At 48.8% G+C, this 27,221-nt stretch overlaps 1 protein-coding gene across 1 annotated transcript in view; it reads right to left on the reverse strand.

The window, feature by feature from the left end:
* Window positions 1-27,221, reverse strand: part of Pxylp1 (2-phosphoxylose phosphatase 1) — a 66,227-nt gene that overhangs the window by 13,475 nt on the left and 25,531 nt on the right. The window contains exons 2-4 of the mRNA XM_031343795.1: window positions 18,636-18,767; window positions 2,514-2,672; window positions 1,632-1,758 (exon numbers count right to left, since the gene is read on the reverse strand). Of these exons, the coding sequence (XP_031199655.1) occupies window positions 1,632-1,758; window positions 2,514-2,672; window positions 18,636-18,714 (365 nt within the window). The 5' untranslated portion in view covers window positions 18,715-18,767. The remainder of the gene's footprint in view (window positions 1-1,631; window positions 1,759-2,513; window positions 2,673-18,635; window positions 18,768-27,221) is intronic.

A 27,221-nucleotide genomic window follows, 5' to 3' on the forward strand; every position in this document is an offset into this window, starting at 1 on the left:
GGGCTGCTGCCTGGAAGAGGGAACTCCTAAAGAGGTCTTGAAGCTACTGTGGTAGTGGGGTGAGCAGGGAGGACAGTACGGAGAGACACAGCTGGCACAAGTCCATGAAGGAGTGAGTGCTACGAGAAGTGGGGTGCTGGGGAGCAGAGAATTGCAGGGGAAAGTCTGAATGTCAGGCTGGAGAGTGAGGGTTCAGTCCTGATGGAGAGCCAGGGTGCTCACGGTCCCCTAACAGGAGACACTAGCGTACACACACCTTGTTTACTCAAGGTAGCAGGAAAACACGGGTCCCCAGGCTGACAGCAATGTAGTCTTGAGTATGACAGAGAACATGCAACACCTTACAGTCTTTCTGCCTAAAACAGTTCACTTACTACCCCCCAAGCCCCAGAGGCTCTGGGACATCAAGAGTTATCTGAAACCCCAGATTCCTGTGCTCAGAGAGCAGCCCTGGCTGGCTGCAGGCAAGCAATCCATTGTGCCACTACTGGGCTGGTCCTGCGTAGGCGGGCTGGCACCCCAGGAGCACTCCATCAAATAATGTCTCCCCTGCTGGGCACTTCCCTATGCCTCATTCAGTAAACGCTGCCCAGGATGGATGCTATGTGCCCCCAGACACACTGGCTACGGCCAAGGCATCATTTATTGCTAAATGCTTCTAATTTCCATGCACGCAATTTCCATTCTCCGTTCAATTATTTTTCATCCTAAGGGCTTTCAACCAAGACAGTGCTGCCTATAATGTGTGAAAAATTAAATGACTGAACATTATCTTATGCTCACAGGCCGAGGCAGCTGTGAGCACACCCTCTTGTGCATCATCTGCCCCTCACCCAAAACCCTGCCTAGTGAGCTTTAATTTCCATTTCAGAGGTTGGGGGGCTGAGCTCAATGAGACCAAGGGATCAATGTGTCTGGTGCCTCCACAGAGTACAGCTATAGGGGGGATAACCCAGAGCTCATTCTATCTCTTCTTTCTTACACGGAACATCAGAATGAGAGGCTGGGCACTCAGTGTATTTTCTGAGTTGCCTGAAACTGATGCCCTCTCTGCTCTGGGCCTGTCCTTGGATCTCTTCTCCCAATGCAGACATTCTCTCCTAGAGGGAGAAGGGAGACTCACAGGAGTCAGGAAGCCAAATGAAATGTAAAAGACATACAAAACTTAAGACTCGGGAGCTCAGGAAGTTCTAAGACGCATAAGGTCCCATCCGAGATTTTAACAGCAGGAAATAACCACTAAGTGGTAAAAGAAAGTGTGCCCGGTCCAGCCACCTGCATGCTATGCAGGAGGCTACTGGGATGAAGCCCTCTGAGTGATCCCCCATGCTGGAGTGGGCTTAGCCCCTGAGTCACCGGTGCTCCTCTAGGCAATCCCAATAAAATCTCTGGCTTACAAAGCTGGGTTTGGGTAGAGTCATTTTTCTGATCTGTCATCAGTGGCCTATCTGGGTTGAATAGATGTTTGTGTCCCCCAAGGGAGTCATACAACAGCATGCAATGCAAGACGGTGAACACTTTGAAAGGTTCGTGCCCACCCAAGTGTAGCTCGCACCTCCCTCCCGGTAATGCTTTGCTGCACAGAACACAGCAGAATGCATGATGATGACACAAAAAAAAGTGCAATTTACCTGCTAGCCACTAGAGTGCAGTCGATTTCCGGCCGCTTTGTTTTGGGAATGGCATACAGTGGGTACCTGTCCCCGTGGCGAATGAACACGTGAACGGAGACCAGCTTATAATGATGCGGGGCATGACCTGTGAGAGAGATACATCTTCCAGTCACCATACGACAACAAGAGTTTTAGCAAGGGTGGCACATGCCCCAGGGCAACCCAGAAAAGGCAGAGCTGCTACTTAGAGCCTTGGACTGTAGCGAAGGTCGCTGTGCTGGGTGGGTGAGGCTGAAGAACCTCCACAAGGTGGGACAGAGGTTCATGAGAGGGACTGACATGTCCCAGAGCCCCCAAAGCCATCAGCTGAAGGCCAGTGAGATGTATACGTGGTGAGTAATGTCTCACATGCAGAGACTGGGGGAGGCTCACAAAAAATCCTAGCAACAGACTTCTGCTTTAAGTCCTTCAGAAAACCCAGCGAGACACAAATGTATGCATCCCACACCACCCTATGCCTCTGATACAATCTGAGGAAAGTGAAACTTGATGGGGGATAATATTTTCACACTCCTTTATAGAAAGACTGTAGGCCTTGTGCACATGCTAAGCATATGGTGGAGAAGCCAAGTAGCCAAAGAGATGGGCCAGCCTCAAGCCCTTGTCTGCCTTACCCACCTCACCAGAGACCAGCTACCTCCACTACTCAGTACTGTGTGCTAAGACCCAGGAGCCCATCCTCAGGCACAGTGCGGTGACTGCTGCAGGATTTGAGGCCAGGCTGGCCAGCTTCTTATCACTGTTTGATGCTGTAGCTTAGAGAACTTAGTCCCCAGGATGTCTACTTGCGGCCTGAGGCCCAGGCTACCCAGACAGTGACAGGTCATACACTGGGTCTACCTTCCATGCTGTGCTCGGCTACACTCGGAATGTTGCAGTACAGAAGAGCTTCGTAAACCGGGTCTACTGTGGGGGGCTCTGTCACTGGGTCAGGCATGATCCTCTTCCGACTCTTGCTGCCTCCTCCATTCTTTGTGGTGGACACTGGGATCAGGTGGACTGCAAAGAAAGCAGAGCGGGTAAAGAAGATGCTTGAGCCGGGCACTGGTGGCGCACGCCTTTAATCCCAGCACTTGGGAGGCAGAGGCAGGCGGATTTCTGAGTTCGAGGCCAGCCTGGTCTATAGAGTGAGTTCCAGGACAGCCAGGGCTACATAAAGAAACCCTGTTTCAAAAAACCAAAAAAAAAAAAAAAAAAAAAAAAAAAAAAAAAAAAAAGAAGAAGAAGAAGAAGATGCTTGATCAGCTGCCTCGGCCAGGATGGCTAAATGTCACAGGGGTGTTCTCTCCTTCAGTTAGGGTGGACCTTGGCAGCACCAGAAGTCAGCCTGGGTCTAACTGAGTGACAGACCACCGCCCCCCCGCCCCCAGCGTGGGTGAGGAGAACTTACTCCTTACTCACTCTCGAGTTACTGGAACTAACTGTGCATGAGGACATAGCCCCTCTTCTCAATAAGCTTTTAGCTCCCATAACTATATCAAGGGGGGAAATCGTTGTCCACTGGCGCCTGTTAAGTGCTAAATAGAGTGTGTGTCACATCTCAATTAATACCATCCGACCATACTCTGTGGTCCCTAGAGCCCTATATCGGGAATCTGCTCACTAGGCCTCATGAGACTGCTTCACAGAAGAGAGCCTGAGACCAAGGTCCACATGTGCAGTAAATGGACCCTAACTGGTTCCTACTCATCTGCCTGGGCTGGCTCTCCCCAGCCGCCTGTGGGTGTCGAGTGTCATGCGTCTTTCTATCAGTGAGCCCCAAGCCCCATGGGAGACTGGCTAAGCTATCAGTGACAACTTCACCTTGTCAGGGTGGACACGTGACCAGAATCAGTGAAGGCGGCAACAGGGCAACTGTAATGCTTTATCCTTGTGACTGGGAGGGCCTCTTCCTGTTCAGGTTGTGGCTGTGCAGCCATCTGTCTGTCTGTCCACAGACCGCCTATCTCAGTAGTCCCCAGTCCTCCCATGACTGGGAGGTGGTTTTACAGCTTCAGAGTTTCTAGAGACCCCAGCACAGTAGCAGTCACATTTGCAACATCGACTAGGGTAGGATATGCTTGCAAACAAGCGAGCCCACAAATCTGGTTAACTTCTAAAGGCTTACCAACCACACAATAAAAACATATTTACAAGTATTATGTATATATACATATGTAAACAATAGCTGAAACTAATCACTAGTCTATATCAGCTTAAGTTCCCTAATTTCTTCTACATAAGTATCTGAAATATTCCCTTGTTAAACAGATGTTATTTTAAAAAAAGATGAAAGACAACAAATACACCAAGAGAAAGACATTTGCAACATACATAACAGAGAAGTGACTGATACCCCAAGTACAGAAGAATGCTCCAACTGACGATTCAGTACAAGATACAAACAGGTCAAGTGCAAATACAAACAGCCAACAAAACATGAACGGATGCGCAAGTTAGTAACTACAGAAAGACAAAAGAAATTTACTGATGAGATATATGTCCCCAGGTTGAAAATATACACTTGAACAGTAACACCACAGGCCCATAATGAAGTGGCACTATTAGGAAGTGTGGCCTTGTTGGAGGAAGTGAGCCACTGGGGGTGGGCTTTGAGGTTTCAGAGGCTCAAGCCAGGCTCAGTGTCACTCTCTTCTCCCTGCTGCCTTTCAGATGTAGAACTCTCAGCTACCTCTCCAGCACCATGTCTGCCTGCAGCCGTGTTCACCTCTGGAATTGTAAGCCAGCCCCAATTAAATGTTTTCCTTTATAAGAGTTGCCTTGGTCACGGTGTCTCTTCACAGCAATAGAAACCCTAAGACATGGCTTTGGCTCACAGTTTGAAGGCTCAGGGAGCTGGTCACATTCCATCCAATAACAGAAAGCAGAGAGTGTCATATGTGCTCACCTAGCTTTCTCCTCTTATTTGATGCAGACCTCAGCCCACAGAACGCTACTACTCACATTTAGGGTGGGCTTTCCCACCTCAATTCATCTAATCTGGATAATCACTCACAAACATGCCCAAAGATTTGTTTCAATGGTGACTGACACCCAAACACATCACCTGTAAGCCCAAACCTCTCTCCTGACCAAACGTCAGGTTTCCCAGCTTTTCTCCTTTCTATTTGTTGCTTCTCACTGTAGACTTGTATCAAAGAAATGAGCAGTAATCATGACATAGCCTGAGTGCTACCCCATCTTGAGATTTCTTCTGTCAAACAAGTTAGCCCATTACTTTCAAACTCAACTCTACCAGAGTTCTCAGGACACAGGCAGAATGCAGCCAGACTCTCTGCCAGAATATAATATGACGATGACCCCTAACCCAGTTCTTCATGGATTCTTTGTTTCCCTCTGAGGCCTCCTGAGCCAGGACACCACTCTCAGCATCTCTCAGCACTCTGTATTCCAAGCTCTCATGATAATGGCACAGTAAGCTCTTACAGTAGTCAAGGACTTTTCTATACAAAAGCAGTTCCAAAGGACATGGAGGCAGCCTTATCCCAGCAATGGCCCCATTTCTTAGTACCCATGCCTATGATGTAATATCTGACAGAAGCAATTATGGAAGGCATAATCTATTTTGGCTTACAGTCAAAGGAGAGACATTCCATCATGGCAGAGGAGGCATGATGGCAAGAGCAGGAGGCCAGCAGGCCACACTACATCCACAGTCAGGAAGCAGGGAGCAATGCATTCTTGTACCTATCACCGTCTCTCCCTTTCCAGGACCCCAGACGGTGGAATTAGGTACTACCTACATTTAGGTGGGTCTTTGTACCTCAGTTAACTGAATCTAGATAGTAGCCCCTCACAGGCTTGCCCTGAGGTTTGATCCCATGGCGATCTTAAATCCTATGAAGTTGACAAAATTAACCATCACTCGGAGTATTCAGACATTTGTTCCCTAGGTGAGAGCCCAGCAACATGTCACACGTCCCACAATGCCATAGTGCGTTGCATCTGGGGAATAGAGGGAATGCATGTGAGCAAGTAATTTATTTGTTTTCGTACAAATATCTGTATGAGTTTAACATAAATATATTAATAGTGGTCACATATTACGTGCATTCTCTATGCAAAAAAAAAAAACCTAAACATTTATTACTAGATCTTAATATATATGGACGTATTTACAGGCTTTGCTAAATAAAACAACTACAACAAAACATTTGGAGTTGACCGTTCCCCAGTTCCAGTTCTGAATTTGGCTGCAGCTGGAGCCTCTTTCTTCCCCACAGCTGGGGGATGTTACCGGCCACTGCACAGCTCGGGTGCCTGGAGCTAATCTGCTGTGGGGAAATGAGAATAGAAGCAGATGTCCCATGGTGGCTTTGCCATGGCTAGCCCATTTCGATGGCTGGCCCTTCTGAGCCGGGTAGTGCCTTCGGGTCTTTACTGTGCTTTATATATGGAGTCTATCAAATTCCTGTTCCCTGGCCAGCTTATAGCTCACTTCCTCTGGGCCAAGGCAGGGTGCAGTCAAGCAGACATTCAAGGGGTAAGAGAACAGAGTGTGGAGTCCTGGATTATTCAAAAGCATGCACTGTGAAGCTTGGAGGTCAGTGGGAACCCGGGTGGTTGGTCCCAAGAGCCTCATGTATGACTTAAAGAAGGAGTAGCTTGAGGACCACAAATGAAAAACGGGTCTCGCTCAGAAGGAGAGCTTACATGTGGAGAGATCTTTGCTGCTCCCTTTGTCACAAGGGGTCCCTCGTCCTGCCCTTTATGTAATTTGCTGAGGTGACCCTGTGCTGTTGGCAACTCCGAGTCACGCAGACAGGGTCCCCACCCTCAGCGGGCTCTCTGGGGAGTCCTTTAGATCCCACGCACTTGTAGCGGCTCTTAGGCAGGTGTGCGTGAAGTCTCGGCTCCTCTTCATCCTGGTGGCATCCCCTGGCGGCATCTGTGCCACTCAGAGCCCATGTCTCCCTCATGGTCCTGCTTGCTTGTACTTCTGCCCACCCAAGTCCTGTTGCTTGAATCTGAGTTAACAAGTGGTTGTTTTTTTTTTAACCTCCATCTCCCATAGGTCTGTCTATCTTCAGCTGTGAGACTCATACCAGAGTGCATGTAAGCAGGGGTGCCCCAGTGTGTTATTCCATCACCCCAAATGCCTAGAAGGCCAAGATCATGCCCCTTTCGTGTTTATGTACCCTAGTGGCTGGCAGAGGACAGCTCTTCCAAAAATGCTTGCTGGTGAAGGTCTGCTCTGAGCCACACGCTGCACGCAGCAGTCTGTCCTTTACTGATTCCTCTGGAGAATCTCGGTTACTCAAGCAGCCTAGAGAGGGGATGGCTGGAGACAGGCTTTCCAGGTTCTGAGAGGCTGGTGTGTAGCTCCCTGCTGCTGTGGTCAGCAACCTGGCTCAGGCCTTGCCTCAGACCTCCAAGAGGCCTGGTCCAACTGACCCATAAGGGTGCCCTATGAGGGGCTGGTGGGGTGAGGAGAAGGGCTGGAGGAGCAGCTACTTGTACTGGAGGATGCCTTGATCCTGGCATTGTGCCACTTAACACATGAGATCTTAGAGATTGGCTGTTCTGGAGTAGGCACAGTGAGTACAGAGACAGGCTCAGAGGCTGGGGAATATCTGGAGCCTGCGTTGGAGACACACGTATCCCATCAGCCCTTGCCCATGTCTCCTATAATTCGGCTGCAGCACCCACCCCCTCCCCAGGCCAATTAGAAACACTGCTGTTCCAAATCAGATGATGGCAGCTTAGATGAAGAGAAGAAATGGACCATGGGGGGTGGCATGTGGAGTGAAAGTGGGCAGACAGAAAGCTCATGAGTTCCACTGTGTAGGTGGAAAAGTCCTTGATGCTTGGTGTGTGCCCTGGGGCCATAGCGCTACTGTGAGTAACATGTGCGGCACAGTAAGTTCTCCCCGTAACTGGCTGCCCACAGGCTCGCGCTTTCTCTGTAGTGAGATCACTAAGCAGAAAGGAAGATCTCTATCAACCTCCATTACATTTCATCCTGTCCACATCCCTGCAATGTCTGAATGAAGATGCTGACAGAGCCCCAAAGAAATGACAGAGAGCATCCCCTTTAAGAGTTCCCTATACACCCCTGTGGTAGTTTGAATAGGAATGGCCCCCACAGGCTCATAGGTGAAGGTTTGGTCATTAGGGTGTGGAACTACTTGGCAGGGATTAGGAGGTGTGGCCTTGCTGGGGTTGGTTTTCGGGGTTTCAAATGCTCAAGCCAGGCCCAGTGTCTCTCTCTTCCTGTTGCCTGCTGATCCGGATGTAGAACTCGCAGCTACCTCTCCAGCACCATGTCTGCCTGCTTCCCACCGTGCTTCCCACCATGGAGACAATGCAGTAGACTTCTGCAGTTTAAGCCAGCCCTAGTTAAATGTTTTCCTTTATAAGAGTTGCTGTGGCCATGCTGTCTCCTCACAGCAACAGAACACTGACCAAGTCAGTTCCCTACTCTCAGAAGCAAACCGCAAACTTCTTGGAAACAGGAGGATGACAAAATGCTCCCTTCCTCAATTCCCTCTCTCCCTGGCCTCCAGGCATTACCAGCAAGCAGTGCTGACTAGGCTCAACTGGCCCCAGTCCTAGCCATCAGCCAGAGAGTGTACCATAGCAGTAGTGGAGAGGGAGTCAAGGGGCTTCCCGAGGGCTACAAGCCCTGGCCCTACCTCCTCAGGCTGAAGACTGTGCATCTGTCCAACAGCCACTAAGAAATAAGAAGAGAGTGGAAGCCACTTAAACTTTAAGAGAAAGGGGGAGGTCCCTCGTCAGGACACCTCCTGTACTCTCTGGTCACTGGTTTTGGGGTACCAGAAAGGCACCATGGAACTTCTGCTATAGAGGAAATGTGCCATGAATGGTCACTATTATCTTCAGGCACATGCCAGCTAACGAGAGCCTGGCCCAGGTGCCAGAGCTGTGAATGCCTTTGAAGCAAAACCCACATCTGGTGATTCTGTTCTGACTTTTTTGTTGATTCTATTCCAGGTCCCACAGGATGGAAGACATGGCCCAGACCAGAGCCAGTAGACCTTCCCAGCATAGTCTTGTGGCTGGCTCTCAGGCCACCTCAGTTATTCCTACAACCGCGGTAATGAATGGGTCAGCAGGGATGTAGCAGCCAAGTGTCTGAGGCCAGCTCAATATGTGGGGATCTCTGACTTGCACAGACACAGCCAGTGTCCTTCCTCCAGAGTGTCAAGCCAGTGGCTATAGTGTCCCCATTCCAAGGTCCTGACCCAGAGCAGAAAACAAAAATCTGATCCCTAATTGTTATGGTTTGTATTCAAAATGTCCCCACACGCTCACATTATGAGTACTTGTTCCCTGGCTAGCTAGTGGGAGGCTGTGGGACCTTTAAATGGTAGGATCTTGCTGGAGGACACAGAACTCCAGGGGCAGTCCTTTGAGATTCCAGTCAACCTTGGTTTCTAGGTAGCTCTCTGCTTCCTAACCCACCCGTCACCGCGTGAACGCGGCCCCACGCTGTACCATCTCCGCCACAATCTCCCACTGGTGTGCTTTCTTCTTTATGGTGAACCCAAATCTCGCCAAAACCAAGAGCTAAAATGAAACCTGCCCCATCGGTTGTTTCTGTCTGGCATGGTGAGCACAGTGATGCAGAAAAAACTCACACCCTGACCCTCCTCTACCTGTGGAGCCTTAGCCTCCTGTGCCAGCTCCTCACAGGTACCTCAGGCTGACTTTGATGGAACACTGGCAAAGGCAGCCACTACTGCATCCATGACAATACCTTTTCCTCCTGTAAGGGCAGCCCCACCCCTGGGGACAGCAATGTGCTGCCCAGTGTTTTGTCAACTTGACACAAGTGAGAGTCATCTGAGAAGAGGGACCCCCAACTGAGGTAATGCCTCCATTAGACTGGCCTGCAGGCAAGCCTGTGGGGCATTTCATGATTAACAACACCAGAGGGTCCTGCCCATTATGGATAGTGCCACCCCTAGGCTGATGGGCCTGGAATATATAAGAAAACAGGCTGAGCAAATCATGGGAAGAAGGCCAGAATTCCTCCATGGCTTCTGCCTGAGTTCCTGCTCCAGGTTCCTGCCCTGACTTCCCTTCGGGCTGGACTACAATTGTAAGCTAAAATAAACCCTTTCCTGCCCAAGCTGCTTTTGGTCATGGCATTTTATCACAGCAACAGAAACCCTAACTAAGACAAGCAGCTTCACGTTATACCAACAGTATGGTCCAGCTGGGTCTCCATGCTATTCCTCCATGCCCTGTTCTTGCCTGCTAATTAACCCAAGGAAGGGACCTGACTATGTAGGCTAACAAGGTCCCTTTCCAGAAAAGACAGGCTGCCCCCAAAGGAAGACAGTTCTGCAGTGGGGATGGGGTGGCTTTCAAAGCTCTCCCTCCCAGCATGCCCTCAGCATGTGTGCTCTGTCTGCTTCTCTGCCTCTGGGCAGACACCTAGCAGACTAACATTCCATGCTGGAAACAACAGGTATCCATCCCAGGGACTGTAAACACAATCGATCTGATCGGGATAAAGTGTCACTTAACTTTGTCTCTGGGCTCAGCTGCCCCACAAGTTACTCTAATGCAGTGACTCTCAACCTTCCTCTACAGTTTAATACAGGAAGCTTCCATTCAGTTCCTCATGTGTGGTGACCTCAACCACAGAATTATTTTCATTGCTACTTCATATCTGAAATTTTGCTATTTTTATTATTAAAATAATTTTGTTACTAATCGTAATATAAATATCTGATATGCAGGATATCTGATATTGACTTCCTGAGGACGGGTCCTTTGATATACTTCCCCCCAAGAGGACTAGTAAAGTTTCCATGGAGGCCAAGATCTGGCCTGCCATCTGCATCTTACCATCCTACCTCCGAGGCCTGCTTTACCCTCACTGGGACCTCAACCTGGGCTGGTCCTCTCCTCAGGGACCACATTCTGACTGGTGTTCCACTTAAGTCTGTCTGGGTCTGACTGCTGAGAGGCAGCCTGGGCTGGGGAGTGCAAGGGTCCAGCAAGCAAGGTGTGGGATCCAGTCCTGTTCTGGGCAGGTCTCTCCACCTTTCTAACCACCATCTGTAAAACAAAGTGGCCCATACCTTAGGGTGGATGACCTGAGGTCACCTGTGCATGGAAGATGCTAAAGGATCAAGACATGGCATTTCCATACCTGCTCTCCAAATGTTTATTCCTGTCCCTTATACGTTCTTTTAAAAACTTATTTTTTATTTATGCATAAGCATATGCGCCTGCGCGAGTAAATGTGCTCCATGCAGGTGCCCACGGAGGCCAGAGGTGTCAGATCCCCTGGAACTGGGACCTCCAGGTGATGTGGATGAATCTGGATCCTCTGCAAGAACAGAGAGTGCTCTTAATCACAGAGCCATCTCTCCAGACACACCTACTCCCTGCCTTATAATTTCTTAAAAGGCATTCCCTTCAATGTGTGACCAGGAGGGGACACTGAGTGCTGCTATCCACAGCCCCAGAAGCACAGTGAGCCTGTCTCCTCTGCCACCTCAGCAGCAGCAGCAGCAGCAGCAGCTTTTCTAACTCCTGCAGACATGCAGTCCACCTGAGTCAGCATCTTTTCTGAGCACAGGGTACCGCCTCCATCCCACCTCCGCCCTGCCTCCGCCCTGCTCCAGGTTCTCTCCATCATCTAGAAGGACTCTGGAGTTCTCTCTCTCTCATCCATCTGCTAAGGAATAATAGTGGTTCCCTCTAACAGCCAGTTCCCACAATTCCCTCAGCTCTCCTCAGACCATGAAATTATCTTAAATGCTCACCCTCCTGTCTCCATGCTACGCTGGATCAAAAAAAAAAAAAAAAAAAAAAAAAAAGTCTGCTGTAATTGCCCGTGACAACCAGAACCACAAGAAAAAGCCTGCAGTTCTATTATCTGCCTTTGGTCACTTGTGTTAATGGCTGGGCTGGGTCTTGTTTTATAGGAGAGGTGGGGAAGGGCAAAACCACACCTAAAGACTCAGTTGCTTGGAGAAGCCTGATCAGTCGAACCTCAAGCCTCTTGGTGAGCTTACTGAGCCACAATATACTGCCTTTCATGTTTCCCCCATGAGCCACCTGGTGTAAGTCAGTAAGGATCTCCACGGAGCTGGCTACCTGCGTGAACCAGTGGATCGTGGCAGAGTATGGGGACTCGGCAGGTCCTATCAGGCTGGAAGCCATGACAAGCCTGGCGTCTATTTATTTATTTACACCCCAAATGCTGCCTCCCCTCAAGAGTTCCCCCCTCCCCATTGCCTCTGAGAAGGCAGCCCCCTCCAATGATGTACACTCTACCCGGGTACATCAACTCTCCATAGGACTAGGTACATCCTCTCCCACTGAGACATGGCAGCCTTCTGGTACTATTGTGCCAGGTGGGGGTCTCAGCCCAGCCCCTATATGCTCTTTGGTGGGTGGTTCAGTATATATGAAACACAAATGAACTACATGTTTAGATTTGGGTCCAGTCCTCAAGACATTTATTCCATTATGTATATGCAAATATTCCCCAGCCCCCAATGAGAGACACTCTGTTCCTGAGCATATCAATTAAGAATGGCAAGAACTGTGTGTAGCACATGAGCCCTTAGCTTGCCTTTAAGTTATGCACGAATGTGTGTGTGTGTGTGTGTGTGTGTGTGTGTACTCATGTCAAGGTGTATATGTGTAAGTGAAATGGTAACCTGTGAGAGTTGGTTATCTCCTTCCACTGTGTAGGTCTGAGAATCAAACTCAGGTTATCTTGGTGGCACCTTTACCTACTGAGCCACTGTGCCAGCCCAGACTCTGTGTTCTCTGAAGGTTTCCATCTCTAAACCTCGCCCATGAAACACACAAAGGTTTTCCAAACACACCAGGTCACAAATCCTGGCTATAGTTCATGCCTTCTTTTAAAAATAATGTACACAAGCCGGGCGGTGGTGGCACCCACCTTTAATTCCAGCACTTGGGAGGCAGAAGCAGGTGGATTTCTGAGTTCAAGGCAAGCCTGGTCTACAGAGTGAGTTCCAGGACAGCCAGGGCTATACAGAGAAACCCTGTCTCAAAAAAAACAAAAACAAAACAAAAACAAACAAAAATAATGTACACGAGACAAAGAACAGAGGTCAGTGCAGTCCCCTACCTGGGCACAAGCTCCAGACTGTTCTGCAGCCAAGGGCTTACTCTCAGCTCCCTTTATCCAAACACATGCTCGGCAAGGTCATGTATGTCATGCACAACAGGCCTTCAGGGTCCGCCACGGAACTGATGCTGCACACACCAATAGCTACCTATAAAGAGCACACGAGGCTCAGGAAGTCTAAGCAACCAAGGGCAAAGTCACTGCTTCTCTCTTTCTCCGCCCTGCTGTGCAGAGGCAGCTTAATTCACAGGGGTCTACCAAATACTGTCATTCTCCTTCCCAGGAGACAGGGAATCTCTACAGGGCAGGGACCGAGAACCGTGCCTGGAGGTTACAGGAAGAATACTGGTTCTGCTCATAAAAAGGTACCAACAGAACCACACCATACACACATACCACCCAGCCACAGAGCAGACTAAGCTGCCCGAGTCTGCCCTCCTGATCCCTTCCAGAAGGTTACCTCCCTCCTTGGCTTCAGCACAGCTCCTATCTATGCAGCCCCACCCAGCTGTCCTGTCTCCATCCTTTCTCCACCGTCTCCCCAGGATCTCAACTTTGCCTCCTTCCCTTTCCCAGGGAAAAGCACTGCTGCAGTGGAGATGGATCAGGATGGGAAGAGTCTCCGGTGCCAGCGCGAACGACTTTTCAAACAAGAGCTGAAAGTTTATTTGTGTGAAACTGGTAAATAATTTTTAAAACCCCAAAACATTGGCTGGGCCAAACCAAACAGGTTCATAGTGTCTACATGATCCAAGTCCTCCCCAGCCCAGACTGAGAGGTGGTGAGCACAACCACAAAAGGTGGCTGCAGACCTGGTCTTTCCTAGGCCTTCTACCAAGATCCACTTTGGGCAGGGCACTGCATCCTGCCAGCCCTCAGATGCCTTCCAGCTACTCTGTGCACCTTGCTCCCCAGCCCAGCTCTCCTTCCTGAGCTCTGCCCACTATGTATCTTGTCCTGAGCCCTCTTCCTCTCCTCACTCATGATCTGGACACTTCATTTCCCTCAGCTTGCATCTTCCTCCCGAGCAGCGCACTGCAGGACACCTCTGAATAAATACATGGATGAACACAGCACCGAGTGACTACTCAAGCCAGGCTCCTGGGGTTCGGGGTAGAGTGGCTTTGCTTCACTATCCCTCCAAGTAGTCAGAAAGCCTGTGCGCACTATATACCTCTACGGGCCTTGCCTCTTCCTTCCCAGGACACAGCCTGCATCTGGGCCACCCCCAGTCTTCGCTGAGCTGCATCGCCCAGTGTCACCTCCCACCAGTTCACACTGCATGAGCCACACCCAGGTGCTGCCTCTTAACACAGATTTCTGGGCTCTGCTCCCACCAAGAGTCAGACTCTGTAGGCAGGACCATGAGCATTTTTGTTCGCTTGTTTTAGGAATGTGCATTTTAAACAAGACCCAAGGCAACGATGATCTAAGCATTCAGATGTTCACGTTCTGGAAAACAGAACTGGGCTGTGCAGTCTCCAATATGCTAGCTGCATGGTGGTGTCTCTGCGGCTGGGGCTCTCTCTTGCTGTGCCTCTGCCCAGCCTCCATCTGTCAGGGACACTCTTCTCCAATGCCCTCCCCAACAACTCCCATTCTCCCTCAAGCAAGACGTCCCCTGCTCTACTCTCCCTCAAGAATGGCCTCAAATGTTCCCTGACTCTCTAGACTCGACAGGATTCTTGGCCTCTATCTGCCACGCAGGAATGCTCTTCATTCAATTAACACATGTCAGGACTACTCTGTGCCAGGCATTTACAGAATCCCTTACCTTATCAGTCAAGGTTCCCTCTTTTCTGATAGGAAACTGAGGCACTGAGAAGCAAACCGCTTCTCTAAGCTCGGAAATCTGGTTAGCAGCAGGACAGGGATCTGGGTGGCAGTCAGGCTCCTGGGTCCTCGATCTGTCCCCTCTACCATGCTTCTCCCCTTGCCTGCCCAGCACTACACTGCTCTTGATGCACCTCCACTGGCCAGTGCGCTGCCTGTGGTTCCAGCAGGTCTGAGCCCTGCGACAACTCAAGAATGTTAGCTAAAGAACAAGCTCACATACTCTGTACTGCATCAATAAGGAACGACAAAAATCAGTAAACGTTAGAATTTAGAGTGTAAAGACACAGAGCGTGACTGGGCCCAATGACTGCCCTGACACTATACTCCTTAGAGTGTGTGCCCAATGACTGCCCTGACACTATACTCCTTAGAGTGTGTGCCCAATGACTGCCCTGACACTATACTCCTTAGAGTGTGTGCCCAATGACCGCCCTGACACTATACTCCTTAGAGTGTGTGCCCAATGACAGCCCTGACACTATACTCCTTAGAGTGTGTGCTGACTCCTGTGGGGAGAATACACAACCCAAGCCACCCTGACACAGCACCGAGTCCTTAGAAGCTCCACGTCATGCCTAGTGCAAATCCGCCTCTGTGTCCACTAAGGTTATATAGAACAGGCCAACGCCTCTTCCAGAGAAGATATCACAGACGCCACAGACACCCAAGACAATACTGGCTTTCACGACTGTAGGTGGAGGATGCCTCCCAGGTATGAGTGCCATAAGCACCATAAAGATTGTCAGTCAATGAACTCTGATGAAAAGGGTTAGGGTTAATTAAGGTTAGGGTTAATCAAGGTTAGGGTTAGAGTTAGGGTTACGTTTTCTTTCACCAAACAGTGAAAGTAATATAAGCCCTTCTGGGATGCCAGAATACCGTGATCACATACTCTGGCGGGACTCTGGTTGGCTTATAAGACTTATGGTCAGTATGCTTCTGGGGGCCAAGGGTTTTCCCAAAACAATAATCAACTCCATTTTACAGACGAAACACAAGCCTTCCATGTCCTTTACAAGCAGCTTCCATGAGCCAGGAGCTTTTCCCAAAGTCTAAGTTCTCACACCAGTTTCCCAAAGAAGCAGTAAGTAATGAAGAGGATTCCACGAACCCAAGGCTTTCCCGCAAGTGTCTACTCTCGCACCAGCCTTGCCAAATTACGATGATTAACTGTTACAGAGGAAGAGGCAGAGGACCCAGCTGCTCGGTGAGGAAGCTGACAGTCGAAGCAAGGCCACCACTTCAGAGCCTTGCGTGCCTGTCACAAGGCCATTTGGGAAGTTCCAGTGAGGACAGGGAGAAACAAAATACACAGCAAAGGAACGCTGCCGAGGAAGAACCGGCGATTATAAATGCGCAGAAGAGGTCTTCACACCCTGATTATCTTTCACTGTCGTAACAAAAGATCCTTGAATTTGAGAAGTTATTTTTCCTACTGTACATATTAAGGAACAGAAAAAAAATCTTTTTTAAAAAGAAAGAACAAACAAACAAAACCCAAGTAACCTCAGTAAGGGCCTTCAGTATATGGAGGCCATTAGTGTCTTGGAAGATGGCCATGTGCTGCTGAGAAGTTACCAATGGCACGTTACGCTCCCTGGGCCCCTTCCCCACTGCCTCTGCCTCCACAGCATTCACTGAGCATGGCACGTACCTAACAAGTGGTCTGACAACTCCCGCTCTCTGCCCACAGGAAAACGAGCTCGTTTTAATAATCCCGTTTCTCAATCCTAACCTGCGTCAAAGCATTTCCACTTCCAAAACATCAACAGGAAAATTTGCCAACAAGATAGAATAAGGCATGCAGTGGTTCTGAAGCACGAAACCACGCTTTTTACATAAAGCACACACAAAAAGTTATAGTTGATAACCTCAACTATATTGTTTCAAAGAATAATATCACCAACATGGTATTCAAAAGACTTGTCAAAAGGAGCAATAAAGAAAAAGCCTGTTTATTTCAGAGTAAGAACAAAAGCATGAGCCAGTCCTTGTTTTGTGAATCCATGAAGTTTCTTACACTATATAATAAGCAATCACTAAAGCAACCAAGTAAGTAAAGCGAATAAGTGCCATTTCTACAGACAGGTGCCAAAGCTGCAGTTTACCTAGAAGGAGAAGGGCAGTGCGGACGTCCATTTCTTAAGCTTTCTGATCTGCAAGGTCCTCCAGAGTAAAGAGCTCTCGTCCAGCCAGGCCAATTTATTCTGCAAAATTTTCCCTAAAAAAAGTGTGGCTGAAAACCAGCCCTCTTAACACAGACGAACATTCAGAAGCGTCGCACAAGCAAGACACACAAGGCCATTCAGTGCCACACAGGCCCGCTCAGGAGCGACGTCTGGGGAACACAAGCCAGCCAGCCACATTCGCCTCCTGCAACCCGCCCGGGGCTCAGGATAAAACTCAGGCTGACTGCTGGTTCCACCTCCTTCACCAAACGATGGAAATTTTCCAATGAAAAACTACAAACAATGAAACCACTGAAAGCCAAAAGCCACTTTTTGGAAGGATTTCTATTTTTGCAGGTCATTAGCCATCTGGAGTATTTTTGCACGTCTCTGGTCACCTTCTCTTGACCACGTCCAATACTGGAAAGATGAAATAAGTCTTTTTAACCCTCTTCATGGTTAGAATAGCTTGTTACATGCACAGGGGTGAGCCTAACCATATACCACCCTGGAGGTAAATCAGGCAAGCCTACTCAAAACCTCCTTTCCTCAAACCACCCACTCCTGAGGCCAACTCCCCCACGTTCCTGTGCACGTACTACATCCCACTGCCTGAGCCACCTGCTCCTCTTTCCGTCCCTCCAAGTGAAACAGAAATGGCACCTCCCCCACAGAGCTCCTGGAGATGACAAACACTTGTCTCCCACCCACCAGGATGAGGTGGTAAGACAGAGAAGTCAGGGGACAGACAGCACATAGTTCTCGGTATTTTATCAGCACTGACTCAGTTTCCAGTACACGGAATCTAAAGGGAAGGAAGATGCTTTCAGAGGGGACATTCATTCATTTATTCATTCAGAGACCTCCACTCTGTACTGGGTAGGTGGGGTCCCAAGATACCCACGGAAACAGCACAGGGAAGCTTTGTGACCAGCAAAAGGGAGTTGGCTCAGGGAATCCTGATGCTCACCTCATAAGCATCAACCCTTGGAGCAATGGAAGGTATCTAGAGGAGATGAGGCAAGGCAAAGGCTGGAAGGGTGGAAAGAAGACGGGAACAGCTGGCTGGGGCAGGGCGGCAGGGTGGCAGGGATGAGCATAGGGCAAGACTTGTTCTTTGGAGAAGGCCAAGCAGAGGGTAGGACACAGGGGACAGTAGGCCACCACTGAAGGGCTATAATCAATGAGATACTGGAGCAGGATTTGAGCTCCAGGATAGCCCCTCTCATGGCAAGTATGGGGAGCACAGATTTGGGGTACAGTGTGAGCCTAAGGACCCAGAGGGAAATGGGGGATGGTGAGGCCCACAGACAAGCTTCATCAGAGAGTCCTTACTGTGCTACCTGGGACCTCCCATGTGCAGCTTCTGCCACCAAGGGGCCAGGATTCATAGCAGTGACCCAATTTCCCCACCCTATCCTGAACTACTGCAGCCCCATCGGTGACTGAATATAAAATGGTCACCCAGTCCTCAAGCAGCCAAATGCCTCTGCTCAGCATGGGGAATTAAGAAGGACCCCCTGAACCTCGCAATGGATGGCAAAGAAAATGGTGGGAATAAGCAAGCAGCTTAGGAATACATGTAAGAGTTCAAAGAATGTTTCCCAAGGCTGGCATGAGTATGGTGGCTTATGCCCAGGAGGCTGAAGAAGGAGGGTCATTATCTTGAGACTAGTCTCGGCAACAAAGGGAGACCTGGATTCAAAGAAAGAAATGATGCTCAGTAGGACTCCTGCCTGCAACCATTCACCGTGGGCACCAATAATGAAAAAGCTCCAGGGTTTCCTCACTGCCCACACACCCATGCCCTCAGTTTACCAGTGAAGCCGCCTACCCTCCTGTGACCCTCAGGACCCCCTCTATACTTACAGAACTGTAGGCTGAGGCTCAGGAAAGCCAACAGCCCAGCCAGGGCCAGCAGCACCAAGAAGCGATTACGGTAAAGCATTATTATGTGTTCTACGTTCTCTTCATGGTTTCACCTCCAATCGGGAACCCGTCCTGTGGAGAAAACAAATGCGAGGAACATGTGTTCAAGGAGAAAGTCAAGTGTGTGACCTGGAAGTAATCCAGTTAGTCCATCCCCTGGCAGGGAGGCTCGCATCCCAGCGGTAACACAAGCACTTGCTCTCTAAGTCTTTGCCTCAGATAAGCCCAAGTGAGAATGCTCTTCCAAGTGAAAGGGTTTGTTAGTCCTTCTCTCAACGGCCAACAGTAGGTAAGGAGATGTTTACAGACATGACACTCCAGAGAGAAGCGCAAAGGATGCTTACTGAGCACAGACAATGTCACAGACAGCAAATCCTGCACATGGACCAGCTCACCCTATTATAACCTCTTCAACCTTTGGATGAACTGTTTGCCAACATGACATTGGCCGTGCATCATATACTGGATATCAGTCATTACAGTGTGTCCCATAATACTGCTTTCAGAGATGCTGGGGGTGCTTCCATACTAACCAGCCTCATGGGCTACTCAGAGGCACCACCCATTCCAGACCATTGAGAGTCTCAGCTGCAGTCTGGGGTCTTCCTGCAGGTCCCCTTTCCCCCATCCTAATTTCTTTTTTTTTTCTAATTTCCAACTATATTAGAAATATGTAACAGAACTTTTACTTTTTTTTTTTAAAGATTTATTTATTTTTATATGTAAGTACACTGTAGCTGTTTCCAGATGCACCAGAAGAGGGCGTCAGACCTCATTATGGATGGTTGTGAGCCACCATGTAGTTGCTGGGATTTGAACTCAGGACCTTCGGTAAAGCAGTCAGTGCTCTTACCCACTGAGCCATCTCACCAGCCCCCGAACTTTTACTTTTTAATACTGAGTAAGATCCTTAATTTTCCATCCATGAAAAAAAGAGGGTACTGTAATTTTATTCCACCAGCCTTACACGTGAGCTTCTGTTTAGTATTCGTGTTTAGGGAGGGGCGGTGCATGTGGCGTAGTGCATTTGTGCAGGTCAGAAGACAACCGTGTGCTGTCAGTTCTTTCTTTCCGTTCTGACAGGAGTGGAGTCCTGGAAACTGAATTCAGGCACACCAGGCGCACCTTTGCGCGCTGAGCCGGCTCACCAGCAGGATTAGGCTTATTTTCTAGTTCTCACTGGGGTTATAAGTAGAACCTTGAATCTGTGTTTTCCTTTGAAAACATCCTTAAGATTCTAACAATAGGATTATGATAGCTATTAGAAACCTGAGTCTTTACACACTTCAAATACAATCTCCCACAGAGCCCGGACAGACAGAATCAGACAGAAGCTCGCCTGCTAGTGTGAGGATGGCATGACTGAGTGTTCCAGGGGCCACTGACCTGCTCCCTGGAGCAAGGCGCATGCATATAGGCTGGCTCGATACGCTTCTTTATGAAAAAATAGATCTGTAGGGACTGAGGCAGAGCCCTGCACCCCTCGAGCCCCACCTTCAGGCTACTGACCTGCACCATTCCTTTAGGAAGGGACCTATCAGGATTGTATCTACCAAGGGGAGATCTTTTGCCACAGACAAATTAAAATCCACCAACCCCTCACAGAAGACCACCAGGGCCCCTCATCTGTAGGAAGCACCTTGGTGACCCCTTGCCAGGGAGCAGCCAACCTCCACTGTATTCTTCCAGGAACAAGGGACTTCTAACTGCCATCCATCTCCACAGGCTTCTATTCACTAAGATTGTCATCTTGTCCACGCTCTGCTAGGTAGCTGAGTGCGTTTCTAATGCACAGACAGGAAACTGAAGCTTGTGAGTGAGAGATTCCTAAGTGGGTGGTGTAGGGTGTGAGGTGATGTGTCTGCAGCTCTGGGGTTCTTTCTTATGGCTTATAATGTCTCCTACACATCTACACAACTGATTCTAGTCAAAGCCTGTTGACTAACAGCACAGGCCAAGTTCACTCTCGGTGTCAGAACTTCTGTGCCTTCCTTGTAGGGCCATGGGTCTCAGAGCCCCTTGGCGCCTAGTCTTTCCTGATTGGGTTGATTCTATCAATGACCTAATACAATGATTCTGATGCGGGACTTGTTGTTTGGTTAGTTGTTTTTTTTACAGGGTACCACCATGTAGCCCAGGCTGGCCTCAAACTTACAATCCACTTGCTTCGTTCTCCTGGCTAACAGGATGTTATCACTCAAACCTTGATGATCCTTTTAATTTTGGGACTGAGGCAGCAAATAAAGACTGTGGGATGGGAAGAAAGGCTCAGCGCATCTTTTGTACCATCAAATGAACTGGGGCTTTTCTTCATGGTTTCCTCTGACATCTTCTTTTGTGGCTGATACCATCTTTGAACATTCTCCTCTCTGGCCCTAGAGGCAGCCCCGGGGTCTTCCCAAGCTCTGCTGTTAGAAGGATCCTCCAGGCCTCACTGCCTGACGATGCTATCTATGCCTTGTGCAGCATCGGCACCAGCCTGCTGCAGAGAAAGAGTTGGGTGCTCTAGGGTCAGACATGATACAAGCTTGGTGACTGATGCCAGCCATCAGTGAACCTCCCCGAGGCAGTTTCTCATCTGGAAGTTTGGACTAATTGGCTCAGGGTGTTGTGTGGACCAAAATCCAGGCTGACTACAATCCTTGGCATGCAGGAGACAATCCAGAGAAAATAGCTGTTAGGAGCCATTTCACCTATGCACCCTGTGATCCAGTCTTTCTTCTAAGGAAACAGTTGAGGGTGGAGTTTCTTCACCCATTTTTTGGGTTCCTGTTGGATGGGTGAATACTTAGCATTCTTGTGTTCTTATCCACATTTCTCCCTCTGGTGCTCTGCCTCAAATCTGGTCCTCAGGACTCTCACTCTAGGCTGGAATCTCAGTGTGCTAGGCCAGGAAAATTGTCCTTCCTGATTCTTGGGTCCAGATGGCACCTCTTGCTCCAGTGCTGCTATGTTAGACCTGTCGTTGGGGAGCCCCGTGTTTGCACGCAGGAGGCAACGACCTCTTTTGGCTTCTGGGCTCCATCTGGCCCTTCCTTAGCTCTTTGCCCCAAAACCCTTGAGGGGATTTCCCACTTCAGTGACTGGCAGAATAGGCTGCTAGATCTGCTGTATACATCCCACAGTTTTTCTTGGCACTGATGTTTCCCTAAGGAATTCACCACATTGTGGCTCAGAGCTTTAGGTGGGCATCAGGTAGCAACAACTGCTACTTGCTAAGCTAAAATCCAGGTTTGTAGCATGATGCATTCCTTAGAGCAATGGCTTCTACTTTGTGCTTTTTCTGTGTCCTCAGACTGATGACACAAGCACCCAAACTGACTCCCAGTTTAGCCAAGAGATTTGTTTCATATAATAAGAAAATAGCAGCTGAGTGGTATGCAGGGGCTTGAACCGGATTGGAACTGGGCTCTGAGAGGATTTCCAGGCTTATCTGCTGGAGGAACCAACACAACAGTGCTTGCTGAAGCCTTCTCCAACTGATCAGCCTGTCAATCATTGTACATGAATGAGGGGACCCTAGACTCCCAGCTCAGCCAAGCTTGCAGACGTCGATGATCAGTAGAATCGGTCCAGGTTCAGTCCAGAGGAAACCTAAGGCCAAACTCACACACAAATATAAGGACTGCTGTTTTAAGCCAGTAGGTTTGGGGAACTTGATACAAAGTAAAAGCTTACTGACAGAAAAGAGAGAAAAAAATGTTATACATCTTTCCCAGAGAACAGACCAGGATTTGCGCCCTCCATCCTGCCCACAGTCCTCCACATGCTGAGCACTTCTGGAGAAAAGGACTGTATTTAGGCTCAGACCTAAAACACAGAGATAGGTATGTTGGGTCAACCAGATGGCTGGACTCCTGTAACTGCCTTGTCTCTTCTAATCTCTGGATTGCTGTCATTTCTGCCAACCCTGACTTCTCGGAGGTTTGGGGTGGGGCAGGGGAACAGGCCCTGTGTTTCTCTTCCACCCACCATCCCCCACCCCGACCCAGGTTTCACTGCCTGGTCTGACTCTCCAGCAAGATCAGAGTCTTGTCGGTTCCACTTATGCTGGGTCACATCCTCGAGCCCAGCTAAACCCTGAGACAGACACATGACATCTTCTGGGGTCCATTTCATTCTCTGGAGTCCACTTCAGTAGATGTGGGGATAAAGACTACACTTTGATCTTCGTTTTAAAAATGACTAAATAATGTTGACAGAACCTAAAATCTGCAGGGATTTGAAGATCGTGTTTTACAGCTGTAGCTAAGATGCCAAAGGCTCGGCCAGGCAGTGGTGGCACACACCTTTAATCCCAGCACTTGGCAGGCAGAGGCAGGTGGATTTCTGAGTTCGAGGCCAGCCTGGTCTACAGAGTGAGTTCCAGGACAGCCAGGGCTACACAGAGAAACCCTGCCTCGAAAAAAACAAACAAACAAAAAGATGCCAAAGGGTCAGTGATGCTTGTTGGTGGGAAATGGCAGTGGCAGGTCTCTGCTGAAAGTACTACCCACTGCAAGTCTTCTCTGCCAGGGACCCTTCTTCAGTGGACGGTACCCTAGTCGAGTGGAAAGGGCTAGGCTGTAGAGGGCCATAGATCTTTGTTCCATTCCCAGATCTATGTATTTTCCACATACTCTCAAGACAAGAGACTTTGTTTCTCTGAGTCATGACAGCATGACTTCAGCAAACCTGGGGATCACAACCTGAGTGAGCAGAGATGTCGAGGAGTAGACACTGCAGGAGACAGACCAGCTGGCACACAGCAAAGATATGCCACCTCCAACTCTCTGGCTCTGGTGGAGGTACACAGACACCATGCCTACGTAAGCGCAAGGGTTCATGCTCTCTCCAGAACTGTGGCTCCTGCTTCATGCAGTACTTTCTTCTCAACTTCCCTGTTCACTGGTCCACATCCCTAGCCATCGGGGCAGGCACCCAAATCTGTAGCCACATTCGTGGCTCTTCTTCCACGAAGAGACTTCAGCCCAACTGCGGTATCCAGCCTTGCCCAAGGGTTTCCATCCTGGAACATATGCCTCAGCTTGTAAGTTCCCACAGCAAAAAAAAAAAAAAAAAAAAAAAAAAAATGCAAAGATTACCAAGTATGGCCTCTCTGTTCAGCTCTGCAGTCCAGGATGCAGCCTTGGTTATGCAACACTCTCTGTCCCGTGTGCCATGCCAGCCAGGAGGCAAAGGGAGGCACTTGATAAGTCATGCGGGATTCCTTCCTGCAATCTTCATGCACATGCCTCCATAGGAGCTCTGTGCCTACTGCTGGGGGCTATTGCATGCAGCTCCTCAGACACCCACACTCACACGGATGACAACAGTCCTAGCCAGGGCTTTAAGCCTAGAGGGAGGCCCATGGTCTACTATTCAGAGCACAGAAAGAAAATTGAATCCACAGGCTGACTCACTGCTGTGTTGGCTGGGTGAAGTGCTTCCGAGGGACTGTGGCTCCCTCATGTCCTGCTCCCCAACATCTCTCAGGTCCTGTTACCTTCCATGCAAAAGATGTTCTTGGTCCGACATGCCTCATAACCAAACCTAATTCCTCAAAATACTCCCGTGGAAACAACCGGTTCATGTTCCAGCATACAATGCCATATGCTGGTATTACCTGTTATGAGATGTCCGCTCGGCATAGCTCAAGTCCCTGGCTAAAAATACCTCAAACCTAGAATTATTACATTGAATTTCTGCTTAAACAAACAGAAAAATCCAGCCAACCCCTCTGACTTTACCATAAATCTGAGCGGCAAAAAGTGCAGAGTTGAGACAGCACAAGATAATAAGCAGATCCCCTTACACTAGGGTAAATATCATTTCTGAATTAAAAGGGGAAAGGAACACGTCAAAGCCTTCTCTCTAAGCTACTATTCCACCACCAGAGGCTTCCAGAGCTGAGCCCTGAACTATTTTTTTTTTACCTTGTAAGAACCCAGAATGCCACATCAGGCAACAGGCTTTGGTTTTCTCTTCAAAGGATACAAAATTTAGGATCTGAAATGTGACCATGGCTACTTGAAAGAAAATATGCATTCAATTATCTTCCATATGTGCAGCTGAAGTGCTATTACCAGGAATAGAAAGATAGAATTAAATAAAGAAAATACTTTGGGTAGATGTTATACTCTGATTCATTTTGATTATGATCATTTGGGCCTAAGTAAAGAGCATTATAATTTTAAAAAGAATCATGTAATTGTAAAGTAAGCACGAGCCAAGCAAGGCAAAGGCTGCCTCTGAAGGGGACTCCGAGGTCACACAGAACGAAGTTTAATTGCAAAATCAAAGCTGCTTGGCTAAGAATAAACCAACCTTGGAGACTGATGAAGATGGATGAATTCTAGAGTTGCCTGCAAAGCACAGAGAACTGACTGGAATGGGGTGCTCTGAGCTCACAGCAGTTAGTCTGGGTCCAGAGCTCTTCAGCAAAACTGTAAGCTTGCTTCTAAAGTGGAAGCCAACCCATCCATCCATGCATCTACCCATCCATGCATCTATCCATCCATGCATCTATCCATCCATCATCCATCCACGCATCCATCCACCCACTTACTCATTCACACATGAATGTACAATTTATTCCAGAACAGAGTATTTCCTGACAATAACAGGTACCATTCTAAATGAAAAAGACCTCAGGCATAGGACTCTGCTGGGAGGGGGGCTGCGGTAAAAGGAGGCACCTTGAACCTCAAAGCTAAAATGCATTACAGATTTATAGAAGAAAGGATATGGGGTGAAGATCTGTTGTTAAAAAAAAAATACATAAGAGGTGAGGATGGAGATGGCTACCCTCTCAAAAGACCTGAGTTCAGTTCCAAGTACCCACACCGCAGCTACAACCATCAGTAAGTCCAGTTCCAGAGGCTCTTACGCCCTCTTCTGGCCTCTGCAGGCACCACCTGCGTGTTCAAGGGAGGATTAATGAGGCAGGTAAAATGCTACCTGCTGCTGACGCAGGGGAGTGGAACCTAGAGGATCATCAGGCGATTCTCTGCCTCCACAAAGTCCAACGTTCAAAGTGGAAAAACAAACAAAACCAGTTTTTAAAAAAGTTTTATTTCAAAAAGTAGAAGGACTGCAGGCAAGAGGACATGAGTCATGAGAGAGGGTACAAAGAAAGCCTCTCTTTCATTCTCCATTCTGCCGTGGCTTTTCCTTGTGCTGAGTAAGTGCATAAAAAATGTAACTGATAATCAAAGTTTAAAACAGTAAGCCAAGTTCCAGGACTTCAGAAGGGCTCTTCTCACTGTACAGAGAGTCAGTGAGTTTGATACTGGGTAAGGGCTTGTTAGAGTAGCTACTTTAATCTGGCTCTGGGATGCTTTTATTTGTGAGTTCAACACAATAAAGTGAGGTTTAATAATAATATTAAAAGTAAGCTTATTGTCCAATCAGTGAAGTAAGGAGTAAACAAACACTGGGCCACAGGAAACCATAGCTTCAGGGGAAGGAGGGGCACAGAGGAGATCATACCCAGACTAGGAGGCAGCAGGTGGGCTCCCTGGAATAACCCACTGACATTGCCCTGAAGAGTGGACTCGAGTTGGTGCATCTGTGATTGTAATTTACAAAAGCATGCCACCAAACAGAGCCCGCTTGTGGGACAGACTCACTTTGTGGGTTGGCCCTAGTTTCTTGGCTAAGAGTCAATCTCTTGCCAGCAGTCCTTCTCCAAGAGCAAGCCTAGAGTGCCCCCTGCCCTCTGTGCAGCCCTGGGAGGTGACTGTTCTGAATGTCTGTGTTCTGCCCTATTCCTGGCTTCCCCAAACACTTCTCTCACCTAGGGTACCTGGAAAGGTGATGTAGCCCATGACAGTAGCATGCCCAGATGTGGCAACTGTTGTGGTACAGGAGGAAGGATACAGATCAGGACTGTAGGTCAGTCCCCAAGCAGAGCCCTGGATAAAAGGTTACACTAGGCCTGGTGTTCTTCATCACACATTTGGACCTGCAGTGATCTGGCAATAAATCCCTCCCCACTCCATCCCTTCCACACAGGAGGGAGTGGGGTGGTGGTGGGGGCTTAAGTCTAGTGCTCTGCTTTAACCCTCAGTGAGCTACGGTTTTCCGCATTAGGAATTGGAGCCCTGGGCTGTGAAGAGTGTAACAGACAGCACTGTTGCTATAAGTGCCAGCCTGAAGATTCTCAGATTCACCAGCTCACCCAAGGCGCCAATTCTGCTTCTTCCTTGCCTCTGCTCACTCTCTCCCCATCCCTAGCAAGAGCCCCTGCCCATTGGGAATAGCGAAGAAAGTCAGAATCCGAAGAGGTTTTAAATGTCGTCTCGCTCAAGGTCAGGGCAGAGCAAAATTGGCCCACGGCTCTGGAGCGTTTGAAGAATTTGCCCTACAAGGCTCTCACCCTGCTTCACATTCAAAGTGGCACCCAGCCCTCTGCCCTTGTGCCCTTCCTGTGCACCCCAGCAGACACACTATGTGACCAGGCACCCCTAACTGTACCCCTTACCATCAGACTTCTCTAGGCTTAATGGGACACATTGTTATTGCCAGGGAGAGGATTTTCCAAAC

Source organism: Mastomys coucha, unplaced genomic scaffold (assembly GCF_008632895.1).
Source record: "Mastomys coucha isolate ucsf_1 unplaced genomic scaffold, UCSF_Mcou_1 pScaffold23, whole genome shotgun sequence".
In the NCBI taxonomy this organism is placed as follows: domain Eukaryota; kingdom Metazoa; phylum Chordata; class Mammalia; order Rodentia; family Muridae; genus Mastomys; species Mastomys coucha.